The 11,053-nt window shown below is 30.4% G+C and overlaps 1 protein-coding gene across 1 annotated transcript; it reads right to left on the bottom strand.

Moving 5' to 3' along the window:
• Positions 1–4,571: 4,571 nt before the first annotated feature.
• On the bottom strand, positions 4,572–7,785 carry LOC111918891 (peroxisomal adenine nucleotide carrier 1). The gene is made up of 5 exons (XM_023914509.3): positions 7,375–7,785; positions 6,204–6,435; positions 5,949–6,095; positions 5,276–5,433; positions 4,572–5,104 (listed from the first exon to the last, which is right to left on the bottom strand). Exons 1-5 carry the CDS (start codon positions 7,518–7,520, stop codon positions 4,825–4,827), a joined length of 963 nt encoding a protein of 320 aa, XP_023770277.1. The 5' UTR covers positions 7,521–7,785; the 3' UTR covers positions 4,572–4,824.
• Between the last annotated feature and the right edge of the window lie 3,268 nt (positions 7,786–11,053).

Below are 11,053 nucleotides of genomic sequence, written 5' to 3'. Positions count from 1 at the left end.
AAATTAAATACATAAATAAAAAAAACAAATTAATAAGGGCACAATAGTCTTTTTAGGTAAGACAGAGACCAAACGCGCAACAAAAATAAATAGTAGGGACCATCCAAGTTAAAAAAATAAATTAGAGACCAAAAACACAAATTCCCCCAAACCATAGGGACCATTCGTATAATTTATTTTTACTTTTCGTTTTGTTCATGTTTGGATAACTATTTTTTTTGTATACATATAGGTAACGAACTTGTTAAAAACGTTCACATTTAGGATTTAACCTGCTATAGCAGGTCATAATGATCATATGTGAACACTTCCAACAAGTTTATTACCTAGATGTGTACAAAAAAAAGATAGTAACCCAAATGTGAACATAACGAAAAGTTAATTAATAATTACCTTAATAAGTCATTTTCCCTATAGTTTATGATTTTTTAAGCAATACATCAGTTTTATTTCTAAAACTTAGAGATAATGTTTTATAGCAGAAGTCAAGACTAACATGTTTGTACGGTTATTTCAATAAGTACAAATAATGCTGATGGTCAATAATTCGATAATATGGAGTGTTATTCCAAGCATATTGTGCTAAGTATGTTACATCACATAATATTCTTGCATCTTACATCACGTAATAGTACAAGCAATGGCGATAGTCAATAATCTGATAATGAAGTGTAATTTCAAGCATATTATGCTAAGTATGTTACATCACATAAGATTCTTGCGTCTTACTACATACAACAATCAAAAGATATTATTGAGTCTATAACACCTTAACACAACCACCAATACATTTTAATTTTATATAAAGCTTTATATGTATAAAAATATTAATCATATGATGTTTTTTTAATAATTTTGATCACTCATGGTTTGCCATGTGTGCAACTCATGGTTGTGAAAGCAAATTGCCAGGCGACCTTGTTTTTTCTCTGGCTAGAGACCAATTGCTTAGGCCGGAAGGAGTGATGCTACGGTTCATGTAAGTGCCATCTAGGATTTGCCACATTGGGTATAAGAATGACAGGGAGTGTATTATCACACTTGTCATACTATTTTTTTTATAAAAATAATAAATATTAAAAATAAACATTTCAAACAAATTATTTTTATCATGCTATATTTTTTTAAAGTAAAATTAATTTATATAAAAGATAATCACATTAAATAAATTAATTTTGTTGAGTATCACCGATATTTTCAGGTAAAAGAATAAAATAGATTGATTATATTTTATAAACTTTATAAAATAAAATTATATTTTTCGAGGTATAATAATTATTAATTTATATAAAAGGGTGTTAAGTTTTTATTCAAAAATTAGTTTAAAAAACATAAAATTTAGCAACGGATGAGTTGTTAATTTGAATAACATAAAACAAGTTTGTAACCCACCAATGATCATCTTGCAAATCGTAGAAAAATTTAAACAAGCAACAAAGAAGAGATGAAGAAAATACAACTTTTATAGTTTTTTGGATCCTCTTGGGAAACTTGAAAGTTGATGTAGAATGCTAGTTCTTTTGTATATCGAAAAAAAAACTCTTAAGACTCTTAAGCTTTATGTTCTTATCAAACTAAGAGCATAAAGAGAGCATAAAGGCAAGTAATATCTTCAAGACTTAAGAAGAAATGAGAGAGAGTGCATGCCATATGCACTTATGGTTTTCATCAAGTGAAGAGACAAGAATGAAAATCTCATATCTCTTAATGCATAAAGTGAATTCTTTATCCAATAGTTACTTCTACTTTAGACAACCATGTCCCTATGTCTTAATGCATGTATGTTTAGGCTTAAAGCGTTTGAAGAAACAATTCAATAAGTCATTCCTTTTGATTAAACAACTAGAAAAACCCATACTCTCTTTTGTCTTGCCAAACTTCGAAAATATGAAGACAAAAAAAGACAAAAACGTTTATATTTTATAAACAAAGTTTATAAAATATAAACTTTAATTTTTTTGTATAAAACAAAAGAATTTATCTAGTCTAAAATGTTGTACATGACTTATTAATTCATACCATATGAATTATATAATGTTACCTGCTAATGAAAATTATTATTTCCTAGAAATAAATAATTTCCAATTTAATTATAAAAGTTATTGAATATTTATTAAAATTAATTTGTAATAAATAATCAACTGTATCAAGTTGTTGTTAATGTGACCCATAAGTATCATATTTTAAACAACAATATCACTTTAATATGATTCTTTGGCATACAAGATCCTTCAAAAGGTTTATTTGAATTAATAAAGAGTATTACTTATGAAAGGGAATAAAACAAAAATGTTAGCTTTTATAAAGTAGAAGGGTAAATATAGTATTTCCAATTTAAGTTTGAGGTAGAAAGTGAAGCAAAAAAGAATTCTTAAGGACCATTATTGTAACTTTCCAATTCAAACCTCTTTTCTCTCTCCTCCGGCAGATATATACCGAGTTAGATTGTCGAATAACCTCGTCCAAAGTCACCGTACGGTGTGCGCCGAAGCCACATCAGTCTTTCCGAACCACCCCGTGAAGCTTTACATGTATATATTTTTTAATTCTCTCTTCTGCTACCTTGGCAACCAAGTTCTCAATCTTTTTACCAATAAATGTAGTGTAATAACATAATAAAATTTTATAAAAGATTTTATCCGTATCATGTTTAATAAGCAAAAGGTATCCTAAAAGTTTTTGTATGTTGTCATTTATATGGCCACCTATGTCCTTTTTTTAACGCCCTACTCTTAAGCTACCACTTTTTCCACAAAGGAGCTTGAACACTCAACCCTTTGGAGGATGAACACATTTTTAAACATCTCGATACCGTTAAGCCAAAAGCTTTTTAGTTGCTGCTATGTCCGTAATAGAGTTTTGGTTCATTGCATCCCACAAAAATCTCTTATGAGGTTTACTAGTCCTAAAAAACTCTAAACTAAGCATCTTATAGTCTTGGAGTGCAAGAGTTATATCAACAAATACAATCTTAAAACATTGAATTAAAAGCTAAGAGGTATATAATGTTCTAAACAAAGCCACTTGGGGATGAGTATTCACATACAAAGTGTTAGATTTTAAGGGATTTGAATAACAATAATTTGGATAATCTATTGGATAAATGTTTAGAAAAGTGAAAAATATGTCGAAATATGTAATTCGACCCTTATTCCCGAGGTTACACAAATGTAGATTTATGGGATAATCCGAGAGATCAAACCAAATTACAAGACTAATCCGCTTCACAAACACATAATATCTTGATTGTGCTTTGTGTTCTTTAAGACAGTTTGATGCAAAGAGAAGAAATCAAATTTTGGTTATTATGTCTCATAACATCTGCATGTAACTTCCATCTTCCTTTTATACATGGAACATGGTGATTAATGACAGTTATATTGGAAAAACTGCCGCTATAGGCTTTGCCTCTTGGACCCTATTAGAGGCGCTGTCCCTCGAAACTCGGTCCCTAGGGGTTGCGCCGAAATCTTGAGTCCACATTTATCAATTCGAGTGTGCATCCTTTACCTTAATCTCAAAAAGTAAATTCGAGCCAACCTATCTCGATAGTAATACTAACTATACTAAAATATGTTGATAACACTAAAATCACCATCATTGAGTGCGCCACAAGTTGAAAAAAATGGTAAACAGCAAAAAAACTAGTTGAATAACCCCATCGTTGGGACTTTTTGTATTAAGGTGGTCATGGTATGGATTTTTTTTTTTTTAATTTTTTAAATAAGGTTAATTGTAAAGTTTCGCGTCAATCAATGCTTTAAAGACCGGTTCGAATGGGTCGGATCGGGAACCGGAGATGAGAGTGGTTCAACAACGGTCGATTTTATGCGAATTTCAAGACCAGATTGAAGCGAACAGTTTCTTCAAAAACTGGGTTGAACCGGTAAAAAATCGTTTGAATTGGTTAATTGGACTTGGAAGTTGAACTCACTAAGCCAAAAAAATGAACAATTCGATTGATCAGATTATTTAGAGTGTAAACTACTCGTAGGCCACACAAATTCAACGCAGACCAGACACCCGTCAAACGTCGATATTCTCAACTTGGAAACATTTTACTTCTCAACTGTATTTCTATAGCTTTATAATATAGTTCATTATGATAAAAGTTCATATGTTCATGTTTGTGGATGTTAAATTCTTAGTTGTATATATATATATGTGTAGAGGAAAATAAAGCACACATAAAAAATATAAAAACCGGGTTGAACCAACAGCCAAACCTATTGAACCAAGAATCAATCAGAGTCGGCTAAACAACCAATTTTTAAAACACTGGATTCAATAGATGGGGTGTTTGGTAGTGTAGAAAAACAATTGAACAAGGCCTCGAGTGCAAGACCGAATACACAATTGTTGATAACTTGATATGGACCATTAGACCATTCGCTTTACATTTAAGTTTTAGGCTAAGCCTTCTTTTTATTTTAGAGGCCCTCATCACAGTTTTGGCCCAATGCAAAAGAAAAAGAAGAAGTTAGTGGGTTATTATGATATATTTTTGTGAATTTTGTGATTACAGTGACACTATGAAAAACCATTCTGGAAATGACAATTCTAACATGTAATTCAACGTCTAATAATCTCTACTTTACTTAAAAGGTAAATCTTAGCAAATTCGAATCTCAATGTCTAATAATCTCTTCACCCTTAACATTAAACAACTAATCAAAGTCAATAAAGAATTCCTCAAGTCCCTCTATGACAAGAATATAAAAATTAAACACCGACTTCTTATTCTTGTTTTATAAGGGGCAATGATATGAATTTTAACTTCTTTATGGATGCCTTTTTCAATTAAAGAACCTTTTTTTTTTTCCCTTATTTGCCCTTTACCCTTCCTTGTGTCACAACCATATACCTTGTAATTGCAAGAATCAAGACCCAAGTAGTGGCTGTAATTTTTTCTTTTATCATTAAAAGTAATGCAGAACTTAATACTGTTTTCAGTATTTGAGCTTGTAATCCCTTGAAAAAACCAGGTACCCCTTCTCTTTTCCAAATAGCATCAAGAACACTCAATATTGTTTTTTTTGGTTTCTTTTCCTTTTCTTTGGTTTCTTCATCACTCGAATCTGCAGCCTGAATCATGACCTTACACCTACATAATCAACATGAGTTCTTTAAAAGGGTTATGCGATTTCATTGATTTGTTTTATACAACAAAGTAATTTTCATTGTTATAATTGGGTAGATTTTGAAAATCATAATAAATGGAAACATGTTGCTATTTCTTTATTTTGTTTAAAAATATGAACAAGTGAATACAAACCTAATAGCCGGATATGTAAGAACCGTTGCAATGCTTTTAGAAATTGCTCCAAGCAAAAAGGCGGAAAAAGCAGAAAGAGATTCGGGAGAAGACCCGTTCCCTGATTTTTTCAACTTCCCATCTAAAAGTCTTTGCTTTAGCTGATCGAACACTGTATACTGCAAAACACATTTTCAATAAAGTATCAGCTAAACAGACCTAATATGTCATATCAGCTAAAACGACCTGCAATGCACCTTTAATGTTATGTTATGTCATGTCATATCAGATCAGGTCTCATTAGCTGATATGACATGACATGATTGGACTGGGACAGGGAAACATATCAATATGACAAAATGCACTTTTTTTTTTTAATCTTTTTGTCTCACCCAAAAAAGTGGGGCCTACAGGCTACTATATGTACTAGAAAGCCTGACCAGTCTTGTCATGTTTAGTACTTAGTTCTGTATAACAAACATGGCCCAAATGTACTAGTAAAAAATGCACTTTTTACTACATGTACTAGAAAAGTGGGGCCTACAGACTACTACATGTACTAGAAAGCCTGTCCAGTCGTGTCATGTTTAGTACTGTATAACAAATGGGGCCCACATGTATTAGATTATATTTCAATAATAAAGGAAAAAAAATAATATATATTTTTGTTTTAAAATATTTAGGGAAAAATTACTTGGATTGCAGGGTTTGAAGTTAGAAGTAAAGAGATGCCAAGTCCATCAAAAGCTTCAATCCAACTTCCTTCTGTAAGCATTGCCCAAAGCCCTTTTGATCTCCCAAATGCACTTGTTTGCATTCGTGATGATGCTGTATCAAGAGGCTACATGATAATTTTAGATGTAGAGTTAGTTGAGATGAATACAAAATCAGAAAAAAAAATATAAAAGAAAAAGCTAAAAAAAAAGGATGATTTTGATTAGTTTCTAACCTGAGTTATGATAGCAGTACATGCACCTGCAGCAGCTGCAAGAATCAAATTTGCTTTTGTTCCAATTGATTTTGTGTTGTATTTTATCTGATACAATCTTTTAAAGTAGCTGTATCCATAAAAGTATACAAATTGTGCTATAAAAGATTGTAAATTCTTTGTTCCAAGGCCTTGATATAATGATAAAACTCGACCACTGGATACTGCTTCCAACAACACATCTGATAGTTTCCTGTAGGACCCACGTGGGAAATTTTGTTATAAATTGATCATATCATGAAAAAATCAACAATGTCTTGAAAGTGATCAATATATCAAACCAATGGTTGATTAGATTATGACATTATTAGAGCCTTTTGTGGTCATAATATAAAGGGGCAGGACTTTATCTATTCAGAACTCACTTTTTATGTGATTGCCCTTTGACCTAAATCCTGACTTCTTTTGTATTCAACATCACTCTTAGACATAAGGGTAAAATTGTCATTTGGTCTCATTCAGGAAAAAATCTTGTTTAAGGATGTGTTTCAACCTGAGTCAAAACTCATTATGATAGTAGTTTTCTGATTATTTAGGGTCAAAATAATTAGATTTGGAGGAGCAATTTAGGAGTTCTTGTAAGAAAACTGAGTATTGATATAAATGTAAAATCCCCTAAGTATCCTTAGCAATAAGCACATGTTATCAAATTATTTGATTCTGATTCAGATTTACAACTTACAAGTCAATAAACACCATCTATTCAGAAGAACAAATACAAGATTCTTAAGATAAATACTCAAGAACAATTTCAGAAATAAACATGATATAAATATCTTCAGTTGTTAACTCCTAAATTATAGTAATCTTTGCCATCTTCTGTAGCGAACCCAATCTATCATCAATTTCATCTTTCAAACGATTTTTTTTTTACAAATCCGATGCAAAAACAAACTAATAAGCTCAACATAAAAGGTGCTAAATTTAGAAAAATACTAAGATCAATTTTGATCTTGCACGGCTGTGCAAAATCAAATCTTGCGAAATTCAATTATTCAACAGATCACGAACACCCACATGATGTAATCAACAAGATAACCAAATAGAAATCAATCAATTAACTTCAACAACATAACAAGAATCAGATCACTGAAAACAGATGAATTTAGGGAAGTTCAAGAGCGAAAATTACTTGTATTTCTGTCGGCCATGAGAGCGAACCTCAGCCTGATACTTAGCTTTACATGTGTCAAGAGGGTACAAGATGGTTGTGCTCAAAACAGCTCCAATTGCTCCTGATGTAGCCTCCGAGATAGATTCCAGATCAATCGAAGACATCTTTAATCACAGCTTCTCCTCAACTCCAATTACATGCAAAAAAATTTATAATAAAGGGAACAAACAAGAAGATGATGAATTGATTGTGGGATCAATCAATCAGAGAAGTGAAGAAGTAAAATTGAGTTTGGCAGAGGTGATCGTGTTTTGCATTGTCAATACAAGCATACAGTGGGTACGCCAACGTTGACAACAACAAGAACAGATTAAGGAGTAGGGGGAAATATTGATAGGGACGGGATCAGGGATAAAGATAGTATTTTTCTTGGGAATCCCGAAAGGGTCAAACCGTGTTGTAGTCTAATTCTATTGCCGAAAACTTATTTCCAATTTTGCACATATTTTTCACGTTAATGTTAGTAATTAAATTTTGTTGCAAGACAAATATACGTGATATATAATTATATATTATATATTTTTTTTGTTATTACTTAGGTTACTTTAATTATAGTTATTTATTTTATTTTATATTTATATTTGAAATAACTTTATATATATATATATATATATATATATATATATATATATATATATATATATATATATATATATATATATTTCTTAAACAACAAAATATCATATTTATCCAACTTAATTTTTTAATATTATATTTATTTTTTTATAAACATTCAAAATATCATATTTGTCAAATCTTTTTTTACAATGTTTTTAATAGTTATAATAATTTTTTATATCGTAGAATTATTATAATAATTAAAAGTTGGGATAATGACTTCTAAAGATAACATAGTTTATGTTTTTTTCACGTTTAGTCATTTAAGTTATTTTTTATCCATATATTACCATTGAATTTGTTTGGAGAGTTCAAATTACATTCTTATGACCAGTTAGTGTAGGATTCTTATGACCAGTTAGTGTAGGATTTAGTCGGTCATAAGGATGTAACGTGAACAGTCCAAACAAGTTCAATGGTAATGGTAATATACAGACAAAAAACATAAGAAACCAAATGTGAACAAAACTTAAATTATCCGTATAAGTCATTAACCCTTTCTACAATAGTTTATTCACATCACTAGAGAAATGGTTTGATATTTTTAATATCTTTCTCGTTGTCTGATGAGCCTACATGATATTAGGTAGTTGGATAGAAAGTTTGACTAAACGAATGATGCTTAACTAGAACTATGATGAGAAACCAATTCGAATCGAACCGAACCCAATATATAAAGAAATAAGGTGTTTATATAGTCTAAAATGAAGTACAAAAAACAAACTTAATGATGAAATAACATAAATTTAACTTTGATACCCTATGTTTCGGACCCGTATCTCAATCAACATGTAACCAAATAAGGTGTTTATATAGTCTAAAGTGAAGTACACACAACAAACTATGTGTTGAAAACAATCATGTCATTCTGACTTCAAACGAAGGAGTTATGACAATTTAAAGAAGATGAAAAATTGAGTAGGTTCGAGCTCAAACTAAAACACCTTTCATACAGGCTAGTAGAAATATGGTTCAATGGCAACATGGAAGACGACCGAAGCTGCCAGGTCATAAGGATGTAATGTCAACGGTCTAAACAAGTTCATAAGGATGTAATGTGAACAATCCAAACAAGTTCAATGATAATATGTGGACAAAAAAACTTAAGGGGCTAAATATGAACAAAACTTAAACTATGTTACCTACACCAACCGGTCATAAGGATGTAATGTGAATAATCCAAATAAGTTCAATGGTAATATGTGGACAAAAAATAACTAAAGGACTAAACATGAACAAAACATAAACTATATTATCCTTATAAGTCATTATCCCTTAAAAGTTTTAACAATATTATCCCTACTTCTATAATAATGGAACATCTATTTCTAAATTGTTGAAATGTTGTTCTCTTGATAAACAAAACTTTTCATCTTCATCCCTCTCCATGGAATGTATGTATTGATTTCTTAGTTTCTATTGTTGTTGAATATTGTCATGTTGTAGATGGAGGATATTTTAGATATATCATTGATATTTTGATTTTACAAAAAAAGCATATATATGATATTTTGATATTTAAGGACATATATGATATTTTTATGTTTAAGAATGACATATACAATATTTTAAAATTTTATGACGGATAAATATGATATTTAAGAATTAAGTTCGACAAATATGATATTTTTATATAATTGCGACTTGAGACATGTGATTCAAATCCATAACTAGTCTCTTATAAAGTATTTAATCCTAAGTTATCATTACTAAATCAAATTATGATCATTTATAATTTACTTTTAGATAGTTTAAAATACGGATGGTTTATAAAACTTATTAGAAACATTTGTAATACATTTAGGATTAAACTACTAAAATGGTTTTTGTGACTTGTGACATGGTTTACTTTTGAAATATTGTTCAATTTATATCCTTATTGTAAGGTTCTATTTTATTTTTGGTTCATAAACTTGATGTCGTTTGTTTCTTGCTATTAAAATTCAATGTGCGTATCGAGTGAGGACATCTTAGTAATTTTCTATTTTAATATTATCTTATAAAAAATTTTTAAATTTATTATTATATTAAAATCATTCCCACCCATGTCTATTAATTCTTTTGTTATTTGTTATTTGTTATAAGCTCTCGTCATCGTAAAAAGGAGACTCTTCCATCTCCCCTTTCTATCACTGTCCTTGTGTCCCATCCTCCAGCGATCTCCATTGCCAATGAGAACGTATGTTCTTGGTGACATTTGAATATGAGTTCCTTGTGATTTTGTAATTAAGAACCAACGCCACAACCATAGATGTATGAGTTGTTTAGGAAACAAAAAGAAACAAAACAAAGGTATTAGTTTATATTTATTTTAAATATTTATATAGTGTAGGGTCTTTACTATAAATATTGTATCTCCTTTGCCTTGATCATACGCTACATCTGACGATTAGTATTGTATAGTGGCTACAATACTTCTACTTGTGGTAAGCAACCTAACTTTTGTTACATCTTTTTTATTTCAAATTATTTTTTGTTTTTTCGGGATCATGACAACCTCTAAATCATCATCAAACACTATGCATGTTGCTCACCAACTAGTTTATTGCGTCATAAATGTCTATGCACAATTCAGTTTCAAACTCATTGTTGATGGTTCAAAATGCAAACTATGACATCGTATTTTTCTTGACATTTGCAAAGGTGCCAAAGTTTTGGGCACATTAATGAAAGTCTAAACCTACCAATGATGATGATGAAGATTAAGAGTCAATTAACTCTCGTGTTAAGTCATGTTTCTACTTGACTTGGACCTGAATCTGCTCCAAATTATATATAGGGATAACTGTACAGTCAAAGACCTATAGTATAAGCTTGATGAATTTTTTCTAAACAGTAAAATGTCTCAGATACTTCAGTTCAAAGACCAATTTCACAACACAAGAAAAGATGCTTCATCTCTTACCAATTTTTGCCACATACTAAAGAACCTTTCTAACACACCGTCGGATGTTGAATCTCCAATCATTAAAGTTGAACTAGTAATGAAAATCTTGTGCCAACTTCCCCTATCCTATCA

The sequence above is a fragment of the Lactuca sativa genome, chromosome 2 (genome assembly GCF_002870075.4).
Source record: "Lactuca sativa cultivar Salinas chromosome 2, Lsat_Salinas_v11, whole genome shotgun sequence".
Classification (NCBI taxonomy): Eukaryota; Viridiplantae; Streptophyta; class Magnoliopsida; order Asterales; family Asteraceae; genus Lactuca; species Lactuca sativa.
The sequence above is the reverse complement of the archived record's forward strand: the minus strand, read 5'-3'. Positions and strand labels throughout refer to the sequence as shown.